Below are 25,734 nucleotides of genomic sequence, written 5' to 3' on the forward strand. Positions count from 1 at the left end.
AGTAAACAGTATACACGTGGTCACACCACTATAGTACTGTAGTAAACATTATACACGTGATCACAACACTATAGTACTGTAGTAAACATTACACACGTGGTCACAACACTATAGTACTGTAGTAAACAGTATACACGTGGTCACAACACTATAGTACTATAGTAAACAGTATACACGTGGTCACAACACTATAGTACTGTAGTAAACAGTATACACGTGGTCACAACACTATAGTACTGTAGTAAACAGTATACACGTGGTCACAACACTATAGTACTGTAGTAAACAGTATACACGTGGTCACAACACTATAGTACTATAGTAAACAGTATACGCTCGCACGGATGTTGACTATACGAGTGAGGCACACCGACTGAGACCGAGCATGGGAGATGATTACCCACAATCCCGCAGCGAGAGAGAGAGAAGAACCATTGTCTCAGTTGTGATCACGTGACGCTCGGCAGACAAAGCGTATACGTACACTACTCGTATTTCAAGACCTCGCTCGTTTATCAAATTAATGTTTATTTAAAGTTTTTGCTCGTCTTGCAAAACACTCGCAGACCAAGTGACTCGCAATCCAAGGTTTTACTGTATTTACAAATTGTTCACTCGTTTTTTTCTCTCTCTCTCATGGCAGTCTACTGGAGAGAACTCGTCAAGTTATGGAAGGATTTTCAGGAAGCTTTGAAGAGTAAGTCCTGCCCATTGCACCCTCACACCCAGCGCGACGCAAACATCAATCGTTGTCTTCCTCCTCCTCCCTCCTGCTCACATGAGCAGTGTTGAGAATACCGGTGTCTAACACGTTACCGTGGTGGGGACGAGACTAACCATAGTACGGCATTGTTGATGCTTCACGAACCTGCATCAAGCTAACACCTGTCCCCTCCCACTTGCTCTTGTGCGCGGTACAGATTTGTAACTTTAACTCTTAATGCGTCCATCCATAAGAGGTTTTCGTTTGGTATAGGATCATTATTATTAATACAGCGGTATAATTAGCTGTCGCCTGATGAGGCTAGTTGTAATTACCGGCGAAACGTCGTACTCGAATTGTAGATGTTGTGGGTTTACTCTTCAACACACCGGTTATTGCTGAACTAGTAACTGACACGTTTGTTTACGTGGCAAACCTTACTAATTAGCTGTGTTGGGTGGTGCTGGTGGTGGGAGTAACGACACATTTATATTCACACGATCTAACCCAGAAAACCTCTTATGTATATTGGTTGCGAAAGCCCACATTAAACTTAATGTATCCATGCTCGCTTCCTTGTGACCCTAATGCAAGTTTGTCAAATCTTTCTTCCTCTGTCCACCGAGCAGTAGGCATGGGGACACACCATAATCAGTCGATCAGCACGTCCAATACGGTGTGGCAAAGTGTGGATATTCCTGTCTCTGGCCACCTTGGAAGAGTAGGCCAAATACTCTGTAGACGGGATCTCTGTACCTCGAGTGGAGGCCCTTTAGCCAGCAGTGGCATGAGCAGGACACTTTCACCCTTACCTGGTTACACTCCCTGCTGTGTGTGGTGGTGATGTATGGGATTTGTGACTGTGTTGTTAAGCAACTAATGCGAATACAATTTAACTAACCGTTACGTTTTGCCCTTTCCTTTTTGTTTTTCAGCTTCGAAGGAACCGTCATGCCCTGTCTGTGGTAAGATTGTGTACACCTGTATATATGTTGAGGCGTAAATGACGACTCGGAGGCAGATCTTCATGTAGGGGCTTGCGCCAGTTGTTTTATTAAGGACTTTTCTTCATTCACGACTCCGTGTACTGCACGCTCACTCATCGCTCCCCCAGGGGAAGGGTACTGGGGATTCCCTAGCATCCGCAGGCTACGCTAGCCTGGTGCCAATTTCCCCCTACCCTGGGTCCCAACTTCCAACTTCACACGTTCCTGGCTCCCCGCAACGACCACAAACACGTCACGGGTCCCAACCTAAATATCCCAGGGGGACATGTCACCGTCCCGCCCCCTGTCCATGACGCCACCGTACGTTATCGTATTGGAGGGCGAGCGTGACATGACGTCACTAACTACTACTCTACATATATGTAGGCGATTCTGTAAGACGGTATGGGTGCCGTGACTGCGTCTTTATCACCTTATCACATGAGACAGTATGCATACGTGTGTGCGCATGTGTGCGCGTGTGTGTATGTGTCAGGGGAGCGGTAGCTTAGCGGTTAGCGCACTGTGCTGCGAACCTGGCGACCCGAGTTCGATTCTCGCTCACGGCCAACACCAGTGATGATGATCTGAACCAGTCCTGGGCCTCCCCTAGGTCGACTCCCCCTTGTGTGCCGTGCCAGCCTTCACAGGTGCTCGAACTTTGTATTTGTGTATGTGCGTGTGCGCATGTGTGCATGTGCCCGTGTGCGTGGACAATTTATGAGGCCAAAAAGGTCCGAGCGTTATTCCGGAAATGGGAGCGAGCGCTACCGACTGTCGGCTTCAGCATCACGCTCGTTCAAGCACGTCAACGACGACGTCACCATGCGCTTGATAATGGCGCTTGCCCAACATTCTAACATTGTCATGACAAATGTTTACTTTTGAATGCAACACTTTCCCCCCCGGCTTTTATCCGGAAAACCTGCACCAACTTCACATGTACAGGCTAAACCTGCTGACAATTGACCAAATACAGTTGATCCTCGATTATCCGGCAGCTTCCCACATTATCCGGCAGTCCCGGGCCGATTTGGCAAAACCCCTCCAGAGGCACCGTTTGGCGTGACAAAAAAGGTAGCTATGCTGGATTTAATTGTGAAATATCATATACGGTACATGATACACTACATACATACAACTTAAACAATGAAAATGCTTCATGTGTATACTCCAGTCTTCGAGATTAGAGTGGTAAGTACGGTACAGTAAATAGTCACTTTTTTTATTAGGATTTTTATTTTAGAGTAGGATATTTATGCAAATGTTATGTAGTAAACAAATTTAAAACGTAAAAGCACATGCACAACACCGAAAAACACAGCGTGCAAAAATAAGCAATTTTAAATAGTGATTTGACTATCCGGCGTTTTTGAAAACCCGGCGCCCCCTGGCCCCCGAAGCCACCGGACAATCGATGATCTACTGTAATATTCTAACTGAATAATATAATGAAGGATTACCTGAAAGTAAAGCCCAATTTTAACGAAGTCGTGGCGTGACGGCAGCACAGCAACGTATCGAGGAGTCAACTCGTGTTGAGCTCTTGAGTGTTCTCAACTCACGTGTAGGCACAGTCTCCTAGTGCGCTTGTTTCCTGCCAAACGGTCTTGCGTGGAATTGGCCAAACATCTAAATGTAGGGCCCTGCTCAACAACAGTTTTGTTTTTAGTCTTATCCTGAACGTAACAGACTGCTTGGAGTCATCACATGTCGCTTATTTCGACCTTAAACTCGCTCACCGTGTTCTAAATGCAATTGCTTGACACACTCGACTGGGCAAGTAAACGTTTATCATTCTTATCGTGTGGGTGTCGCGGCGGTTCGGGCAGTGCCACGAACCCCACTGCCTGAGTTTGATCGCTGGTCATGCGTAACGTCACCGGTGGGTGACATCCAAACCGATCCTGATGCCACGACCGAAACCTAATCCCCCCCACGGTCACCAACTCGCATTGAACGGTGTGACGAGTAAATGGTCAAACCACGTGACCGACATTCCTGCAGGAAATGTACGTGTCTAGTTCGTTGTCCTTCTTCCTGCACCTCCCGATTAGCACGGTTGGCTATGTACGGTGCGAAAGCAGTTCAACATGCGTACAAATTGGTTTCATGTTTTTTATCTCTATTTGAGAAATAAAGCGAATAAAGTTAATCAAAAAGGTGATAAATGGAACTTCGTAGCTTTTACATTTGCCCCTACTGAAAATGCACGTGACATCTGGTTCCATCACGTGAACTTTCGTGACCCCAATATTCCCTGCAATCTGCAGACATCAACAGCCTTTTAACTACGTCCATGTGTTTTTTTTTGTCCGCAGAACCCACGTATATATCTGCCCTGCGCTGCGAATCCTGCCAGAAAGAGAATAAGGAAGTCTGCCTGTCTTATTGTGAACGTACGTCATCCTGGAGTTATAACGTCAGGAATGCCTCACTGCGTGCAATTTATATCACTCCTAAAATATGACTCTCGTAAAATCTGTCGCGTTGTCCTTGCAATCCAAGTACGATGAATCGAAGTATTCATTTTATTCATTAACATCGATGCATCGTTCCATGCATGTGCAATGCCTTGAGATGCTCAATTTGCATAACTAGGCAGGGGTAGAGCAACAAGCAGAAACATTGTAGGAACACATTCTTGGTTCTTTCGGTAAAGTCACGTTGAAGGGAAACAATAAAATAATATATAAATCAAAAATATTCTTGGTTCTTTCGGTAAAGTCACGTAGAAGGGAACACAATCAAATAATAAAAATATAATATACTTTTCTTTATTTATTTTATTTTTCCCTTCTACATGACTTTACCGAAAGAACCAAGAATATGAATCCCTGCAGTCACGAAAGCTTCAAATCAAAATTGCAGGAACAATGAATTTCGCTCGCACTGTGGTGACGTCAGCGCAGTAACATTTAAAAAAAAAGTGTCACCATGTCATTACTAAGTCTCCATATCAAGCCTACTAAAAAAGACAATACACTTTACAGGTACTTCGTTGTCTTCTGAATTGTTTTCCTGGTGCACTCTGGGCATTATTGTCAGGAGGCAGAGAAACCCTTCAAAAATGTCACAGCAGAGCAACCTCACGAGTGTGAGAATGTCCAAAAATAATTTGCTCACAACTTCTGCATGGAGCCCTTCAAGCAGCGCTGTCCAGAGTGCTGCTGCCGGCTCGTATCACCCGACGCTTCTGCCTTCTTAAACATTGCTGATGTTTGTGTTTAGTTTGTTGTCCTTCCCCCCCCCCCCCGCCCGCCGTACCTCCGATTAGCACGGTGGCTACGTTACGGTGTGAAAGAAGTTCAACGTAGATACAGCCATTGCACATTGCTGCCAGGAATACGTCTAAATTCACTCTGCTAGGTTTTTACAAAAAGCAATGATGTAAAAATGTTCGAGGATTTTTTTAAAAGTCTCTAAACGTCACTAACTCACCTGCGCGTGTATGCATGTATGTGTTACAGGAAGTGGGGAGCGGTAGTGTAGCGGTTAGCGCGCTGCGCTATGAACCCGGCGACCCGAGTTCTATTCCCGCTCACGGCCAAAACCTGTGACGATTATCTGAACCGGTCCCGGGCCTCCTCTAGATCGACTCAGCCTCAAATGAGTACCTGGTGCGGTGTGTAAACATTGCCACTAGGGAGACGAACGCGGTCGGGCGTGGTGCTGGCCACCCCCCCCCTCGTGTACCGTTACCGGCCTTCATAGGTGCTCGCTTGCCCCGACAGTCTGTTAAGGCTACACGGGGGACCTTTATCTTTGTCTTTGTGTTACAGGAACTATTTTGGAAAAGCAACGGCGAGCACCTTTGGAGGTTCTGGACGACGTCGATCCCGACGTCATCCCAGAGCCAGACTACGACCCTGAGTTTGAGCCCACGAAGACCAGCGTGATTGCACTGATCGTGATCGTGCCAGCCATGCTATGCTTAATCGTCTTCTGCATCGGTGAGCCTTTAGCTTGTTCCTCCAGATAGCAGAGCCGTTTTTAACAACAAGTAGAGTCCTCTGCAGATCATCGTAGGAGATGTGTATATGTTGAATTTCTTTCACACATTTCCGTAGCCAACAGTGCTAATCGGAGGGGCGGGGTAAAGGACACCAAACTAAACACAACAACGAGCAGTTTCTTAAAGAAATTAGTTTTCAATCTCTTAAGATCTAGAGAGACACAGAGACACGTTTACAAACACTTTGAGAGACACGAAGGACACAGACAGCTATAGACACGGACAGTGTCAGACACGTACAAAGATACACGTGGAAAGATGCAGGCAGAGATTGACCCGGAGAAAAACCCACACATGCACAAATAGATAACTACAGATACTTACATGCATGTGCATTTAGTGGCTCACACTAACCCGTTTACTCCCTTGTCCCCTTTTATGTTCAGTAATGTGCTTCACGCGAAATAAAAAATCAACGTCTGCCCCCGACATGGAAAAGGGATTGGACGCTGCGGAAGAGCAGAACCGACAGGAGCCCGATGTGAAGATGCCTGGGCATCCAACGAAGTCTGCCCGGGATAATCACACCAAAAAAGCCGGCGCGCACAAAGCATCCCGCGATGGACCAAAGAAAGAAAGGCCACGCAAATGAAAGTGCGGGCAGTCCCCCGACTTACGAACGGGTTCCTTATTCCTGAGGCCTGTTCAAAAGTCAAACTGTTCGGGTTCACAAGAAAGACAGATACACACATGCGCGCACACTCACTTTTACACACACACACATATGCTGGAGTTTGCAGGGTTTGTGTGGTGCCACGGCCTCGAAACCACTCTGCAAACTCCGCGACCACACACTGAATACACACACACACAGCGCACACACGTAGTGTCCTGGCGTGGGATTGCTTGGCACAACGGGTTTTAATCCGAAGGGTTCCTATGAGGAAAGTCCCACGGTTTCCCGGTGCCAGGGGATTGGCCGACCCTCGCAGGACAAGTTACATCGCGGTGCCCCTGAGTTGGCTTAATAGTGTATGGGCGCAAAAAGATTACCGGGCCAGCCGCGATGAGTCATTCACGACATGTGGGAAGCCGGGGTGGAAAAAGCGAGAAAGGCAGTGTGTATTCGCCACTCATTCGCCACTACGAGGCCATGTTAGGCAAGGCTTTCTCGTCCTCTTCCCTCCGCCTCTCACAGCGTCCGTGTGACGCCGCGAGTACGGCTACGAGGTACATGGTAGGACGCTTGAGTGAGCAGGAGCGCAGACGGCAGTAGGCCTAGGCTTTTCTCGCAAGATACTCCCCCCGGTAGTGCCGACTGGGCAGCTTTAAGGGATTGTGGTTTGCGCCGAGAATAAAAGTTAGCACAGACCGTCGATGGTGTGGTGTCTGCAATTTCTGTGTGGAGCGACTGCGTGTGCAAGCCGAGTCCTCGGTGGCGGTGGGGGAACATGCGGCGAGAGTGAACGCGGGGTGGTGACCGCGGGATAGTCACCATGTCTTGCGCGAGTGAGGTAATCGCTCAGGTGTGAGCGCGCTCGCAGGTAATAACGCGCTCCGCGGCCCCTCTAATAGTGGCAGCTGTGGTGTGCACGGGCGTGTATTTTAACCCCGTGTGGCTCCGAGGCCAGCAGCGCGAGCATCGGGGGCCCCCGTCACTCGCTCAGCGGGTGCCTGGCGGGAGTTGACCGACACGGTGGAGGAAGGAGCGCAACGGGTGGACGTCGTGCCCCACCTGCCCAGTGAGGGTGGCAGGGTGGACGTCAGGGTGGACGTCAGGGTGGACGTCGTGCCCCACCTGCCCGGCGAGGGTGGCAGGGTGGACGTCAGGGTGGACGTCAGGGTGGACTTCGCGCCCCACCTGCCCAGCGAGAGTGGCAGGGTGGACGTCAGGGTGGACGTCGCGCCCCACCTGCCCGGCGAGAGTGGCAGGGTTGACTTCAGGGTGGACGTCACAATCATGTACCTACAATATTTAAATGTACATATAGGACAGTTTTACAAAATATGTTAAAGTTCACCAAAAGGTAAGCATTGTGAAACTCAATACTTTAATAATACTGAAAAGTAAATGAAACATTAAATCCCTGACGTTAACTTGCTTGTCGGAACGGGGACCACCTCCCAATTGCACACAGACACAGACACGCACACAGACACAGACACGCACACAGACACAGACACGCACACAGACACGCACACAACGACGATCCCACGTATCCCCAAAACAGGCTGTTGTGGCAAGTGCTGCTCGCAAACACCGCCGATGAAGGCCGGCACGGCACACGAAGGGAGTGGGTGGTCAGCACCATGCCCGGCTGCCTTTGTCTCCCCCTAGTGGCGGTGTTTACACAGCCCACCAGGTACAGGAACACCTTGCACTTTCGTCTGGTGAGGGACCAGAACATGGACGATTGTAAAAACAGAGAGCCTTTATATTTAGCTTGCACATTTAATTTTGGCTGGCGAGAAACGCACGTGCAAATAACGACGGTAAATATATAACACGTACGTGCGAAACCTAACTAAATAGAAATAAAAGAAACAAAAATAAACGTAAGAATAAGTAAACAATACTTTAATAAATAAACACTATCACCACGCTTGGGGCCCATTATGAATATGTTGTGTGGTGAATGACGACTCGGAGGCAGGCTTCCAAATAAAGTTATAAAAACAATGTAGCAGTGATCTTAGGGGCCGTCCATGAATGATGTCACGCGATTTTGGGTGATTTTTGACCCCCCCTAGCACCAGTGTTACAAAAAGTCAGACCCCCCCCCTCAAATATGACGTCACAAAGCTCTGCCCCCCCCCCCCCCCCACAACTAAAACATGCTTCAAATCGCTTTAAACTTTTGTCATTGTAGTGCGTCTTTAATGTGGCGCTGCACTCTGATGTTGTAGAAAACATTTATTAAAAAGTCTATTTCATTAAGTGGAACGTGTTGTCTATATTTATTTAAAGTTGCGCATTTTTACGTGACGTCACATTTCTAACCCCCCCCCCCCCTCGTCACACATTGTCACAAATGTCTGACCCCCACCCCCCCCAGGTGCGTGACGTCATTTATGGACGGCCCCATACCAGGCGAGGAAGTTAACATCTCCTAGCCACCCCAGCGCCCACACACCACGGATCTTCCTACGTAAAATAGTCGGGCGATAGGCTAAACTGGACCATCCGTGTAACAATTTAAATAGAAACTTAAACTATAACGAACGAGATGGGAGAGACTGCACGTACCCCCGCTGACGTCACGCCTGCGGTTAACTGTCGGCAAATGACGTCATGTTATGCTGCAACGATGACGTCATTGCGCAGATGTTCCCCATCAAGTGGGGCCGGCGCGGGGTGAGTGAAACGCGGGCGACTCCCCCCTCACCCTCACCTCGCGGGTGACTCACCCCTCACCCTCACCTCGCGGGCGACTCACCCCTCACCCTCACCCTCACCTCGCGGGCGACTCACCCCTCACCTCGCGGGCGACTCACCCCTCACCTCGCGAGCGACTCACCCCTCACTCTCACCTCGTGGGCGACTCACCACTCACTCACCTCGTGAGCGACTCACCCCTCACCTCGCGAGCGACTCACCCCTCACTCACCTCGCGAGCGACTCACCCCTCACTCACCTCGCGAGCGACTCACCCCTCACTCACCTCGCCAGCAACTCACCCCTGACTCACCTCGCCAGCGACTCACCCCTCACTCACCTCGCGAGCGACTCGGCACTCACCTCGCCAGCGACTCACCCCTCACCCTCACCTCGCGAGCAACTCACCCCTCACTCACCTCGCGGGCGACTCACCCCTCACCTCGCGAGCGACTCACCCCTCACCTCGCGAGCGACTCACCACTCACCCTCACCTCGCGGGCAACTCGCCCTCACCTCGTGAGCGACTCACCCCTCACCCTCACCTCGCGAGCGACTCACCCCTCACTCACCTCGCGGGCGACTCACCCCTCACCTCGCGAGCGACTCACCCCTCACCTCGTGAGCGACTCACCACTCACTCACCTCGCGAGCGACTCACCACTCACTCACCTCGCGAGCGACTCACCCCTCACTCTCACCTCGCGAGCGCGTGCTGTACCGGCCTTCATTTGGCGCTCACGAACAGAACTTGCCCCAACAGTCTACGGGTACAAGGGGGGAATCTTTGTCTTTGCAAGTGAGTGCGATTGCTGTGCGCGGGCCCCACCTCGCACATGAACCAGTCGAAGATGCGCGCGGCGAGCGGCAGCGGGAAGGTGGTGAGGAACACGGTGAGGAACCAGGGAGACGCGAACATGGAGGTGTGCACACTGTGCGTGCTCAGGTGTGCATGCAGCTGCGACACAGCCGATCCTGCATGCCCATATACACGATTTAGCTCTCTGAAAGGCTCTTCTGGAACCAACGCAAAACAAAGTCAAGCACGAGTCACACGTCTTCCCGATCCAAATGCGCATGGGGCAATGCTCGTCCACACGAGTGGATACAAGATAGCAATGGAAATTCGGCATTCCTACGACAGGGGCCAGTTTATCCATGGGAAAACTACGACTTACCTCCCACAAAGTGCTACGTGTTTTTCTGAGAGAGGAGAATGACTGGCTGGACCGACCTCTGCCGGGATTACACAATTAGTCCACGCCGTTGAGACCGTCCACCTGTTAATGTAACAGTAATCACATGTTCAGCTTGTAACGCGCCGACGCTCAGTAGTCGCTCGCTCTCGAAGACGGAGAACAATTCGGAGGCGGGAGCAACCACAGAAGAGCGGAAAGGTAGCAACCGCACAGGAAAGCCTGCACCCCCCAAGCTCTGCGGTCCTCTATATATTAAGGTGTTATCGGTTGATTGATGAGTGTTTAGGCTTTCAAGTCCATGCTCAAAACTTTCATCACCTTTGCCTCTATAAGGCCGCAACGTCTTCACTCGCATCTCACCACACCATCGTCATCCCCTTTCCCTCTCTGCCCCGCAGCTTCCCACCAGCTCTCCTTCCCCTCCGATGAGAATCGTTTTTTTCCTTCCGAATTAATATTTAACGTTTAATAACAATAATAAATCAAATGCATATCACGCCTTCCATCAAAGCGCCATTCCGCGGTGACGTACAATGCCTCTTCCACAACACCATCGCACTGCACTTGAGACAACATTGTCGCATTCGACCGCCAAACTTCTCAGAGGCGACCGTTTGTGTTATGGTCGAAACGTCGTGAGAATTTTAATTGTTTTATATATTTTATTATTTTATTGTTTCCCTTCAACGTGACTTTACCGAAAGAGCTAAGAATATGAATAAACTTTATTTGATCTTTCGGTAAAGTCACGTTGAAAGGAAACAATAAAATAAAATATATATAAAACAATAAAATTATCACGACGTTTCGACTGCAACACAAGCAGTCATCATCAGGTGATGATGATGACTGCAGTCACGAAAGCTTTAAATCAAAATTTAAGACTTTATTTGTTTAACAATCGTATGCAGTCCATGCACAGAACAGTTCATAACCCATCTGTGCAAACCCACAGCCATATTTATTTTTGATATACAATCACACCTCGGTATACGACCGCTTTGGACTACGTCGAATTTGGTACACGTCGTGTTTTGACGAGAAAAAAATGTCTTGGGGTACGACGTCTGGCTTGGGATACGACACGCTTGCTAGAACTTGTATGGGTTGGGATGAGTCGCCGCGTACCCGCGTGGACCCCGTTCACGACTCCTCCCCTTCCTCACCACCATCCTCGTAGGCTGTCAACTCCTCTCAGCAAGGTAAAGTGACGTTACATTTCATTTTTATTTCAATATATTTCAACTTATTTATGCATTTGGAATTTATACTCTGTAGGCTGTCAACTCCTCTCAGCAAGGTAAAGTGACGTTACATTTCATTTTTATTTCAATATATTTCAACTTATTTATGCATTTGGAATTTATACTCTGGAACGGATTATTTCCTTTCCCGTTATTTCTTGTGGGAAAAATTCGTTTGGTAGACGTCACTTTCGGTACAAGTCCTCCTACCTTCTGGAACGAATTAACGAACGTATACCGAGGTACCACTGCATAAGCATTTGTTGTCGCCATTAACAAACCCAGAATACAGTGGGAATTGCAAAAACAAGAGACGACGTAGAACAAGCTCAACGTAACGCACCCTTCAACATGAGAGAACGATCGAGAGCGTTCGAGCTCGCCACCCTAACGAGGTAGGGGTAACGATCGGGAGCAGTGCATTCCGATGTGAATCTTTTAAGAACCCTCCTCTTTTTCAAGCCCCATTGATACGTCCACGTCCTGTATTTGTACACTGCCTTGAGATGCAGTCACATTTAATACCCTTCACTAGTACAAACGGTATCCTACTGTACAATATCTACAGGCCCAGGCAGTCTGTCTCCCCCTTAATCCCTTGCTGTCCATGTTATGGTTACAAACTGTGAATTAATTGACGTGGTTTAAAGTCATCGGAAAGAACGAATTTAATAGAGTTATACAACCGTATGAAGAAAAAATGTGAGGTTTTTTCCTCCAGTTGATCCTAATGGGCTTAATGATATGCGGCCGGTTTCAGCGAGTGTAATGAGCTTGAATTCTCTTTGGATGGAGGTTTCAGCGAGTGTAATGAGCTTGAATTATCTTTGGATGGAGGTTTCAGCAAGTGTAATGAGCTTGAATTCACTTTGGATGGAGGTTTCAGCGAGTGTAATGAGCTTGAATTCACTTTGGATGGAGGTTTCAGCGAGTGTAATGAGCTTGAATTCACTTTGGATGGAGGTTTCAGCGAGTGTAATGAGCGTAAATTCACTTTGGATGGAGGTTTCAGCGAGTGTAATGAGCTTGAATTAACTTTGGATGGATTATCGAAAATTATTCTCCAATGCCCTTTCTGCCCTTCTAATGGATCCGTCCGTTTGGGTATGAAAATACACTCGGGGTTATTTGTTTATTTATACACGGGCAAACAGACCACTGCAACACCAAAGTGTGTGTTGCAGGGGAGACCAGCCAGTGTAAAAACACATGGTGTCAGTAACATAAGATGTACAACATTAACACAAAAAAGTTAACTACCGAGCGTACAAATGAACAATAATTATCTACAGTCCCCTGGATGACGGCCTCCCAAGACCATGATGATCATGGGGGCTGTTTGACCATACTTCACCACCTTGATCAGTGAGGGTTGGTGAAGGCAAGGGACCCAGCATCGGTTCAGGTGCCAATGGCCACCGATGTTAGCTGTGGCCAGGAATCCAACTCACAAGTCGCCGAGTTTGTAACAAAACGTCGTACAAATAATGATTACACACAACACCAAGCTGATACATCACCGAAAACAAATTACATAACGCAGTTAAACACGAAAGCACATTAACCATGTGCAAGCAGGCAATACAGTTAGTCGACTGGCAGGTCTTGTATGGTGGGGTAAAGTGCGGGTACTTCCACCTCTTCCCAGATATCTGGCCAATGTGGAAGAGAAGGCCAAAAAAAACCTTCCAGAGGGGCTCTCTTGAGCTCCCTGCTAGCAGTGGCGCGATCGAGCACTTGCAGGGCTGCACCTAAATGGGAGCAATGCGCCAGTTGCTGGCGGTGCAACGGAGCATCCCGGGGTCCCCTCGCACGCCCGAGGCCCTCACCTGCATGAGGCTCTCGATCTGGTACATGCACAGCCCCAGCTCGGCCATGCTGGGCTTGAAGAGCTCACGCAGGCGGTAGTCGTGCATGAGGCGGATGAACACGCAGAAAGCCTCCTCCTCCGGCATCTATGGGGGCGACGAGTGTGGGATGCGGAGGACGCGGGGGAATGTGGACAGGGAGACGGAGGGACACAGGGACACGGGGACAGTGGGACAGGGGACACCAGTTCACACAGACATCAGGCAAGCACAATGTATATGTAGAGAAATAAAACAAACTTTAATTAATCGCTCTGCAAAATATATTCTATTTATACAATTACCCACGTCTCACAGCGATGCACTAGCTTTTATATCTGTTGTGTTACGTAGCCAATGCAGTCCAGAATGCCGCTGACCAGACCTCAGGCCCTCACCCACAGACGAGACCACCTCTCCCCTAACTTCCGTTAAACTCCGCTGGCTCCCAATCCAATCCCACATCATCAATTACGATCACCCTTTGTGAATAAATCTCCCGGGATCATGGGCACTTATGACAATGTGGGAGAAAACACCAGCCTTTCTGCCGGGGGGCGAGGGGACACATTGCCACGGAGCTCAACGCTCACACCCCCCCACGTCATCCTCCTCACCAACAGGCCTCGTCAACTGTTAAGGTAAATGGTCATCAGTGTGTGCACCTGCAGACTGGCAACAGGCCACGGGCTGGGTCCTTGGGTTGCATTGGAAGTTGAGCTGCACATGTAACCAATTATCTGGTGATGATGCCCACTGCCTTGCCAGTGGTGCACAAGCGCAAATAGCACTCGGGCCTTCGAGTATTATGCAGCAAAACAAAACTATCAGCGGTTCCTGAAAAACTGAAAACGTGGTCCTCTTGTCTGAAAACTTGAGCAAATGTGACCAACTGACAGCAGCAGTAGAAGTGACGATGCGGTGAAGGACAACTGTGGACCAGTTTCTGTAGAGCAATGGTTCTTAGCCTTGACTGCAGCTGTGGACCCCTTTGGTTCTCAAGAGTAAAAAATAAATGTATATGTTAATAAATACATAGGTTTCATGAAACAGTTGTACTGACGTGCCCGTGCTGAATTTGTGTTTCGATGATTTGCCTTCCCCAAAAATCTGGCCAACTCTCACACCCCCCAGGGGGGTGCGTGCACCCCACGTTAAGAACCGCTGCTGTAGACCCATGGACGACTGCAGACGGTGGGGGACTGCTTCAGATTGACAACTGCGCTCTCCTTGCCGTAGAATTCCTTGCTTGTTAAACACGAGGCAGGCGGTGTTGACCCCAAATTGTCGTCAATGAGGGAGCAGGGGATTTACGACACGCACGTCGCCGTGCACCGAACTCATCAATGATGACGGATTATATCGCTCACGATAAATGCATCTAATTGCGCGGGATTGCAATTGATCGTATGCAATGTATGCAAATGATACGCATTGCCAGGTCCATCCACAAGCACCCATACCGAATCGCGTCGGCCGCGCCGTGCGTTGCAAGCGGTTCGCGCGCCGGCGCGTATGTACATGCGGGGATTTCACCTGCATCAAGAGAAGTCCGACGATGAAGGCGCTGCCTTGGCAATATCCGACCTCGCGGTCCACCAGCGAATACGCCTACATGGCACACACGCACAGCAACACTCATTTGAACTGCGGGGAGTGGAGGTCGTCAACAATGGCACCGTGCGTTTCATGCGCGCCGAGACAGCACGAAAGGGGCAAAGGCGAACGTGCGGCCAGATACGGCGTGAAGACACAGCCACCATTTGCCACTAAGCAGCAGCGATGTCGTCGCATTGCCTGTGCCAGGCTGGGTGCACTTTGAGGCCGTGATGCCAAGTGATGAAGGCTCGCATGCTGGCAAGAGGTCACGGGACACACCCAGGTGCCATGGGTTAACCGACTGAGATGACTATAAGATGCACCAGCTGTGCTCCCCACTGTGCCAACTTGGCACAGCACATAGACACACATATACCCTCTACTCATAACCAAGTGACAGACCATTGAAACAAGTCTATTTTGCAGCAAGACTCCGGAATTACAGCATATAATTTATCGCGAACGTTGGTCCCGTGAGAATTTAATCACACGATGTCCTTTATTTGATTTAGAGGTCATCAAGCTCTATTAGTTGGACGTCTAAAAATTTGGTCTGAGATACAATAATTAATCAATTTTAAGTTGCTCTCAACTTAATTTGCACGTTGCTCTGCTCGTTAGCATCGCTCTTCCACCTCAAGTTGTTATGGGAAGGCTGCCAACGCTACCTACCCAGCAGCCACACCCGCAAGCCCTCCCCTACCTCCCTCTCCTTCCTCCCCCATCCAGAGGCTGCCCTGGCACTGCCAGCTACTTCCTGCGGCGATCGTGAACTGCCCCACATCATCCTGTTGCACTGTGCCCATCGTAGTACGGGTGCCTCGTTGAGAATTTGTATTCATTGCTGTTGCTCACATATTTGCTCTCGGGAAGCTGTGAACATTAGGATATGTGTACATGATGGTTAGCGTGTAGGAGGCAATGGCGCCATATTATTGGTTCATTCATTCTTGAAAGAGAATTCGATATTCATTTTATACATATAAATATACGTACAAAAAATTCACACCTTTATCCGAATTGTGAAAACGGTTTCATATCATGGAGCAGAGCAGTCTGCTGAAGGTGATGTCGCAGAACTGCTAACAACAAATTGCCAGGCAACATCTTATCCACACAAGGAGGCGGCACAGTCCCAGCCGCCCTGATCTAAAAAGAAATGTCCATCAATATTTTAGCTAAAGTGAACACATTTTTTACATGGGTTTTTTGTGCAGTTGATGGCCACCCACCTCCTCGTGTGCCGTGCTGACCTTCATAGATGCTCGCTAACAGCACTTGCCGCAACAGTATGCTCAAGCTATACGGGGATCTTTATCTTTGTTTGCGATCCCTAGTGTAGCATTTAGCGCTCTGTGTTTTGAACCCGGTAGCCCGAATCTGATTCCCGCTCACGCCTAACACCAGTGACGATTATTTGAACCGGTCCTGGGCCTCCCCTAGGTCGAATCGGGCCTCAAATGAGTACCCGTGCAGTGTGCAAATATCGTTGCTGGGGTGACAAAGGCGGCTGGGTGTGGTGCTGGCCACTCACGCCCTCGTTCGCCATGTCGGCCTTCATAGGTTCTATTCGCTAACAGCACTTGCCTCAACAGTCTGTTAAGGCTACACGGGGTATCTTTGCTCCCTCCTTCCTGTGCCCACCCCCCACTCCCGCGGGCACCTTCATGACGTTGAAGAGCCCCTCCTGGCCGGGCCCGTCCGGCTGTCGGAACAGCACGTGCTCTGGGTAGGTCCGTGCCAAGTCTCGCCGGATCAGCTTTTCCGACGGAGATGCCATCTTCAGGAGCTCACTGTACTGATCTGTTGAACACACGTGACATGAAAATACACATTCTGCACGTACTACATACTAAGCACGGGTGATGGACTTGCTAGCGTGCCTCTGTGCTAACAATCGTGACGTTACCCGATGCCAAGTGTCGTTACTCTCGATGGAGGTGACGTCATCTCCAGTGAAGTCATTTGGATAGGCCAATTAGATGAATATATCAGAAGCCAATTTTTCAGACTGATCCCAAAATCAGAAGAACATATCTACCGAACATTGAACACGCACCTATAGGTTTGGCTGTGAACGAACATTCTCAAGTTTATTAATAATTCTTGTGTCAATATCAGTGTCTCCGTGCTTGATTGGAGCTATCGCCTGGCACTCCCATCCCCCAGTGGTGGTCCTGAGCGAGTGGTGGGAACTCCCAGAATGGAAGTCTCGTGATCTAAAATGAAATGCTACCTGCCCAGACAAGGCTTTTGCAGTGTGAAGTATGGAACTATGGAAACTACAATACCAACTTCCTGTGCCAGGCCAGGTGCACTGAGGGCACGTGAAGTGCCGAAGGCTCACTAACACGAGGCCACGGGACAGACCCAGGTGCTATGGGTTGACCGACTGAGATGACTGGCAGATGCACCCAGCTGTGCCCCCTACTGTGCCAATTTGCTCCATTTTAGTCGCTGGGCGCTCTGCTCGTCAATGTGAGAATTGCTACTCTGCCCTCCATTGTCGTTGGAGGGCGACTGCTACCAGCTGCCCAGTAGCAGCATACTCTTTGGTTTTATTCGGTAAAGTCACGTAAGTAAAATAAAATAACATAAAAGAAAACAAATAAAAGAAAACAATTGAATCACGACGTTTCGGAGGCAACACAAGCTTCCGTCTTCAGGTGGAATAGTCACAGCAGAATATTTGTGTCAAGTGCACAGCTCTGAGACGATCGGGTTTATATATAGGTTAAGGGGGGGGGGAGCCAGAAAGCAACGTGGGTGGGTGGGAGGGCTGAGTTAAGCCTTTTTTGAAAACGAAAGAAGCAGCTAAAGTTTGGCATACCACCACTGAAAATTGCTGTACAATTAAAAGGTAGCTAACGTTTGACTTGATTTATAACATCTTTCCAATGGTTGCTTAATTTGAAACCATCCTCTCGGTTGAAGTTGTGTCTGTGTTTGTATATCTGGATGGCCTCGTGGACAAATCTCTGGTAATAACCGGGCGGTTTGCAGGGTACCTTGGTATCGGAGAAAACAATATGAAAACAATATCATGAAAACAATATCATGATATTGTATTCATATAAACAATATCATTGTTTTCATATTGTTTTCTCCGATACCAAGGTACTCTGCAAACCTCCCGGTTATTACCAGAGATTTGTCCACGAGGCCATCCAGATATACAAACACAACTTCAACCGAGAGGATGGTTTCAAATTAAGCAACCATTGGAAAGATGTTATAAATCAAGTCAAACGTTAGCTACCTTTTAATTGTACAGCAATTTTCAGTGGTGGTATGCCAAACTTTAGCTGCTTCTTTTGTTTTCAAAAGCGACTTAACTCAGCCCTCCCACCCACCCACGTTCCTTTCTGGCTCCTCCCCCCCCCTTAACCTATATATAAACCCGATCGTCTCAGAGCTGTGCACTTGACACAGATATTCTGCTGTGATTGTTCCACCTGAAGACGGAAGCTTGTGTTGCCTCCGAAACGTCGTGATTCAATTGTTTTCTTTTATTTGTTTTTTTATGTCATTTGATTTTACCTACGTGACTTTACCAAATAAAAACAAAGAGTACGAATCCTTGCAGTCACGAAAGCTTCAAATCTAGAATCAGTAGCAGCGTCCTTCACGAGCCTCCTCCATAGAGGCCGCTCTTGACACCGCTGGTATCAGTCTTCGGCAAGCCCACTCAGCTCCACATCCTCCCGTACCGCATCAGTCCATCTCTTCTCCAGCCCGTGCCGTGCCCATTTAGCCCCCTCTATCCAGCCAAACAAAAGCTGCTTGGTCATGCGGTGGTTGGGTATGCGGACTACATGACCCAGCCAATGCATTTTTTATTACAAGGTCTTTGTCAATCCACTCTTATGATAGAATGTTGGGCTAAATGTAGTCATTATCATGTCCAACGGTGTCCGTTTCTTGAAGTAAAATCAAGAAACGAGGTGTTTGGTTTCATTGACAAAATAGATTAACACTTGATCAATCCATTGACCAAAAGACCCTCCCCGGATAAAGACATCTCAAAAGGTTAAAAAAAGAGATTTTTCTACTCAGTGACATGCACAGGCCATGATCCTGCTCATGACACTTGGGGAAATTGAATCCGGCCCAGGGTTTCGCTTGGTCCAGGTTTCAAGTTTCATTTATTAGGTATAGAGCCCTGTGAGCCATGCGGCTCTTGAGTAGGGTGCAACCGCAACAAACGAAATATGAACAGAGAAACATCTTAAAGCGACGACGCGCAATGGCCACTGCAATCAGTTTATTCCGGGGATCGGAAAATAAGCGCAAGCTGTTTATTTACCGTTATAACCCCACGACCTGCTGCTGACACAGTTCAGAATTATTTAAACGCTCTGTATTTAAACATTTGAAAAAAAAACGTATTTCTGGGGATTTTTTTTTACCCTTCCCCATTTGAGTTTTTCCCTATTCCGTTCCGATGACGTACGTGTAGGTACCTGCACGAATCGCAAGAAAAACTAAAATAACTATTGGTACCGAGGCTCCCCAACAAGGCCATGCGGGAGTGCGTGTGGCACAGATTGGCACCAGCTATCATCAGAGTGCAGTCGTGTTGCGACAGTTCTCAGTGGCGAGTACAATGTCTTGAAATAAAATTCATGCTAACTTATTAAGTGTTTAACACGTAGGCTTTCTGGGGAATTGCCCGATGATGTTGGATGTAATTACCAGCGAAACTTCGTACTCAAAAATTGTAAATGTTGTGGATTCACTCTTCAACACACCGGTGGGCTAAAGTAGTGAACTATTTGTCTTTTGTCAACGTGAAACTTTTTTGCTGATTGGCCGTGTCGGGTGGTGGAGGGTTACGACACATTTATAAACAACGCGATCTAACCCAAAAACTTTTATTACGAATGATTAAGTGTTCAGAGGTTCAGCGGTGAATGGGGCCCACCATGCAACTTGTCGACATCTCGGAACGGGAAAGGGATAATTTGTAATTTAATCTAAAACCCAAAGCACAATCACCCGTTCCTGCGATATATACGTCGCAGCATCTCCAAGGTCCACTTTACACTGCATAATTTACGAGTTGCCTGTTGTAAAATAACCGTCAACTCCCTTGCAGACTGGCGCAGTGGTGAACGTGCCGACGACTGGTGTCCCTCAGCTGCCGAGAGACGCCTTCCGAGGTTGGGAAATGGTGCCAATGAACAGGGAGGAAGGGTCATCGGTGGAGAGGATTTTACCCTTTTCAGCAACATTTTGGGCATCGCACAGGAGCTGCCAGACGATTCCTCTGAAATGGTGCGGAATTCCTTCCCGGACAAGATCCTACATGAATCACACACATACATGGATACACACACACTTCGAATTTACCCAGAGACATAACCACATGCATACGCACAAACAAAACAAACACAATTCAAATATGAACTAAATTTGTTTAATTTTACCAGGTAAGGCCCACTGAGCTAAATAGCTCTTTTTCAGAAGCGACCTGGCTATCACAAATGATAGCTCAACGAAGCGACTTACCATGTGGAAATTTATAGCAGACAAATACTCTTAACGCACGTTTCAAAATATGGAGGTAAAAACCCGAGGACCCAGAGAAAAATCCACGCGACCACAGGGAGAGAGACATGCAAACTGCAAATAGACAGGCGTCAGGGTCAGGATTGAACCCACGACCTCCTGCATACCAGGCGAGGGAGTTAACATCTCACCACCATGGCGCCAACACTGGCAAATATACATATGACAATTACGGACACACACAAAATGACACGCTCATAAGTACACACAAACGCACGTGTATACGTGCACGCAAACACAAAATTTCTACAAGAACACAGGGGAGTGGAGGGAGGGGACGGAGGGGCACCTTGACGCGCTGATCCTTGTGGCAGCGTGACTCCTGCCACTCGGACACGAGGCCGCCCCACACGGCCCACAGCTCCTCCTCGCTGGGCCGCGCCGCCTCGCCGGGCCCCGTCGGGCCGCTCGATACCGCCTGCAGCAGCCTGCCCACACCGGCACGCCACGAATTATCACAGCACAAAACAAACCACCGCGGTACACATGCGCCACACCACAGACACGTGGCACACCGCAGAACGCTATGGAATACCACAGAACACCACGGTGCACCACGGCACACGCAGCTTTTTATCGACCCCAGACAAGCAATGGGGGTTCTTTGTTGCGCTTTTTGTTTTGGTGCCACGACCAACTGGCCGAGCGACACGCGTGCCCGGTGAACGCGGGTGGACGGATGCGCGCCGCCGCCGCTGTGCACCCCCCACCCCCCCTACTTGTTCTGTTCCTCCAGCTTGGAGAGGAGCTCCTCGTCCTCGGCGGAGAGCGCCCCCCCCCTCGCCGCTGCTGCGCCGTTACGCTCGCTCCCGTGCGGTCGGGGCCCGGCATGCGGCGCCGAGGGGACCGAGGGGGTCGCCCCGGTCGCCGTCACCGTCTGCGTCACCGTCTGCCTCACCCATGAGAGCGTGGCAGACAGCTTGTCCGTCACCTTGTCTGCCGCCACCTGGACACACACAGACAGAGACAAAGATCCCCCACCCCCGTATAGCCTTAACACACTGATGGGGCAAGTGCTGTTAGCGAGCACCTATGAAGGCCGGCACGGCACACGAGGTGGTGCGTGACCGGCACCACACCTGGCCACCATTGTCTCCCAAGCGGCAATGTTTACTACACACCGCACCAGGTACCAATTTGAGGCCGAGTCGATCTAGGGGAGGCCCAGGACAGATTCAGATAATCGTCACTGGTGTTGGCCATGAGCAAAAATCTAACTTGAGTCGCCGGGTTCGTAGCATAGTGCACCAATCGCTACACTATCACCCCCCACCTGGGCAGGCGCGCAGAGAGGATGGTCAGCTTGTTTAATATTATATTCGTAAACAAATGTTTCTCACACTTATATCCTAACAAGACGGTGCCACCAACAACACAGCTGCTCATGAAGCTTCCAGCCCGAGTGAGATCAAGTTAAGTCAGGCTGTGCCCTCCCCCACCCAGCCAGCTTACACACAGGGGGGGGGTCCACTCCACTCATTACGATGGCCATGGCCAAGCGATTCATGCATGGTTTTTTTAACTAGGTCAAAGGCCAAAGATCAAAGATAGCTCATCATTCCTATAATGGTTATCTGGCTTAACCACTATAATGGGAAATTGTAGTTTCTCTGCATCTACGTCAGCCAAGAAAAAGGAGATTAATATTATACAAGCCTGGGTCGTTCCTTTAAAAACAAGCCACCGGTCAACGTTGTAGGAAGGAAAGCACTCAAGAGTTATAACCGACTGTCGTATAAATGAAAAAATTTTTACACGTCTCGTGCTATGTTAGAGATGAAATGAGACTCACAGGGGAGCAGTATAATATCACACGTTTAGAGAAGAGCCTGCAGAAGTTGACATCAGAGAACTGCTTCTAAAGGTCACCTCAACAGTTTTCTTATTTGCACTTAGCAGCACACGTGACATTGTGTATTTTATTATTATTGTGCTCATTCATCCAGGAAAAGCCTCACAAAGTCTCAAGACTAATTTTCAGAAGTGTACCAAGTTTTCGCAGCAGGAGGTGATGTTGCCATGGGTGATTCCAATTGAGTAATTTTCAGGAATTTTTTTAAGTGATTGAGATATTTGGCCAATAGCAATTGTGTTGAATGTTTTTGTTTAGCTATGGCAGGAAACCAGAGAACACGGAGAAAACCCTTGCAGAAGAAAGGCAGAACATACAAACTCCACGTTGGAAGGCGCCCGAGAAGGGAATCGAATGAAGGCCCCTTTCTTGCTGTGAGGCACGAGCGAGCCTCACCCCTGCGTTAAAACTGCGCCACCCTGCCGCTCCATCATGTGGCCTCTCGTGTCCTCCGCAAAAAGAGTCGCAATCAGAATCATTATCGATGCTGGAGGAAAACGATGAGCTGTAAAAAGCAACCCAACCGAGACCACAAACACACTTCACTTGAGAAACCAGTTTAGTCACGGACTGCCAGGAATCAAAACACAGATTTCCATCTGGGCTGCCTCGACGCTCCAAGCACATCGGGAGCACCTCATGCCAGTTCCCATTTGCACGGAGGCCACGCGGTCGGTGGGGAAGGATGTTCTCGAGACCAAACTCCCAAGCATCCACGTGGCAGTGGGGAAAGGAGACGCCAGGGATGCTCACACAATGCATCGGCAGACATGAGCCAAAGGTGGAAATTCACCAAATTACATGGCAGGAGACCGGCTTCCATGGATGACTTTGCCCAAGGTGGTACTAACTTTATTGATTGCGAATTGAACACCTATGACAACGTTGCAACCAGACCCATAGATGTTAAACGAGCGATATTGCACATTTTATTAATTCATTCTTTCTGAAATTATGGGTAGTCTCTGACAATTAAAATATTTTAAATCATCAAAGGTGTTCCCCGCAGATCAGACGATGGAAGTACGGTGTTTATCTTTAACAGTCAGAGTGCTGCCTGGAGTGACTCACGCACCACATCATCAGAGAGGGGCATCGCACACAGCACCACATCCCCACGGGGAAGCGTTATCAAAATAAACGCTGGCCTATTCCCATCGCAGCGTTGTGCAAAGCGCATTATTATCTATTACAAAGCCACTGGAGCTTATTAAGACGTCACTGGAGCTATGCATTTTCAAATCTAAATTGAAAACCAACTTCTTAAAAACTGCTTTTTGCGTTAAGTTTGCTGTCCTTCCTCCACACCTCCGATTTGCATGGCTGGCTACGTATGGTGTGAAAGAAGTTCAACATACATGCGTACATTATTATTACGACAACCGTTTACGCAGGAAGGCAACATTGCGTCTCATTACTCTTTTTCAGGACATGTTCCGATTGCAGTTGGACCCCGATGAATGCTACGATCCCGATTGATTGATTTGCGGTGGCTTTTTTCCAAATTTGGACCACAACGCCGGAAAAAAATGGTCTACACCCCCTGCGAAAGACGCCACGGGGATCTTTAAGCATCCGCTGTGAAGTGGACGACAAGCATTTCTGCACACACTACGACGCTCGGAGTGACGACCGAGGAGGGCGGCTGCTGGATTCGAATCGTGAAAACCCCTACCCGCGGTGAATTGCGTGGCCCGGTGGGCCCCTTGTCACCTCCTAAAAACCACACCCCGTCTCGAGGCCAGCAATTCGATGCACCACGGGAGAAAATACGCAGAACTCCGTTTCAACGACATCTAAATTGGAGGTCTTGAAAATCACAGGCAATTTGCTGGTTAAAATGAATCATTAATAAATTCGATAGATACGTTGGGGAAGAGATGAGGAGCAGAGAAGGAACTCCTGTAAGTGGGAGGCATTGCCCAAATCGCTGGAAAATGTTGAGTTTAGTTTCATCATTTGTTGCAGCATGAGCAATAATCTCAATTAATCGATTAAAATCGATCATGAGAGTTGTAATCTTAACAGCTAACTAAAGCATTTAAATGACCTTCCATAGCCGAGAAAAAACTATTTATTGGGGACAAGTTGCTTTTTATCCTGTGCTCAATTTATAAATGGAAGTTTCTTAAGTGTGTGTGTGTGTGCCAACTTTGCACTCATGTGACCCTATCAATACCTCGCTCTGCCCATGACAGCCAGAGAAAGGAGTACAGTGTGCATCGCATGTAGCAAGTGTGAGCGAGTCTTCTTGGAGCACTCCCCTCACATCACGAGTGGCAGTCCTGGTCGAGGTTGACAAAGCCGTCCGCTCATTCCTCCAGTTGATTAAAAAAATTTGTACCACTCTGTGGAAACTTTCCACTCGCATCGACAACGGTGGATGCACTTTCGAGTGATTGGCCCCTGCGTGATGAAACGAGAACGTGAAATTGTATACCACTCGATAAGGGCCGTAAACCGAGATGAGCGCAGCCCTGTGCTCGCATGGGCTAGGAAACACCATAACTTCTTGAAGTTGAATTTCGATTTAAAGCTTTCGTGACTGCAAGGATTCATCTTCTTGGTTCTTTCGGTAAAGTCACGTAGAATGGGAACATATATCCTGCGACATTTCACTGGAAAAACACCTCTGTGGTACTAAACTCTACTCACCTGGTATCGACAATCAAAGGCATTTCCTTGTCCCCAGACGACCTGCTTGTCAGTTTTGATGTGGTGTCCTTGTTCACCAAAGTTCCAGTACCTGACACCATCGGAATCATTGAAGACTTGGTTCATCAAGGACTGCATACGGAGGTACCCCCCCTTGTGAGACATTGCTTAACCAACACATACTTCACCTGGAATGGAACTTTCTACAAACAGACTGATGGCACCCCAATGGGATCCCCCCTATCTCCAGTTGTAGCCAACGTGTTCATGGAAAAATTTGAAACTGACGCCATCCAGACTGCCACTCTACGCCCGACCCTGTGGAAGAGGTATGTGGATGACACCTTTGTCATCTGGCCACATGGCTGACCTGCTCTAGACAAATTCCTCGACCACATCAATTCCATACACCCAGCCATCAGATTTACCATGGAGGTCGAAAAAGATGGCAAGCTACCCTTTTTGGATGTCTTAATTAAAAAGAGACATGATGGTTCATTGAGCCACTCTGTCTACAGGAAAGCTACCCATACAGATGCTTACTTGAAACCGGATTCCCACCACCATCCATCCCAGAAGAACTCCCTCATCAAGACTCTATGCCATAGAGCCCAATGCATTTCCGACCAGGATCACATTGCCAGTGAACTCAAGCACGTACACCAAGCTCTCAAGGCTAATGGTTACTCAGACTACACAATCCGCAAAGCCATCACTCCAGTCATGAAGAAGGATCCTCTTGAGGAG

General features: G+C 48.6%; 2 protein-coding genes across 2 annotated transcripts in view; both read right to left on the minus strand.

The window, feature by feature from the left end:
- LOC116938952 (ecotropic viral integration site 5 protein homolog) overlaps positions 1 to 25,734 on the minus strand; it is a 583,027-nt gene that overhangs the window by 549,321 nt on the left and 7,972 nt on the right. Inside the window, exons 2-3 of the mRNA XM_076061015.1 lie at positions 21,200 to 21,426; positions 20,770 to 20,908 (exon numbers count right to left, since the gene is read on the minus strand). Coding sequence (XP_075917130.1) covers positions 20,770 to 20,908; positions 21,200 to 21,426 — 366 coding nt within the window. The remainder of the gene's footprint in view (positions 1 to 20,769; positions 20,909 to 21,199; positions 21,427 to 25,734) is intronic.
- LOC142921396 (ecotropic viral integration site 5 protein homolog) lies at positions 1,728 to 16,689 on the minus strand. Its single transcript, XM_076062929.1, has 5 exons — positions 16,573 to 16,689; positions 14,847 to 14,921; positions 13,293 to 13,418; positions 9,850 to 9,978; positions 1,728 to 7,556 (listed from the first exon to the last, which is right to left on the minus strand). The coding sequence occupies exons 1-5, from the start codon at positions 16,687 to 16,689 to the stop codon at positions 7,308 to 7,310; spliced, it is 696 nt and encodes a 231-aa protein (XP_075919044.1). The 3' UTR covers positions 1,728 to 7,307.

The sequence above is a fragment of the Petromyzon marinus genome, chromosome 5 (genome assembly GCF_048934315.1).
Source record: "Petromyzon marinus isolate PM22_M1 ecotype Great Lakes invasive population chromosome 5, UKy_Petmar_22M1.pri1.0, whole genome shotgun sequence".
Taxonomy (NCBI): domain Eukaryota; kingdom Metazoa; phylum Chordata; class Hyperoartia; order Petromyzontiformes; family Petromyzontidae; genus Petromyzon; species Petromyzon marinus.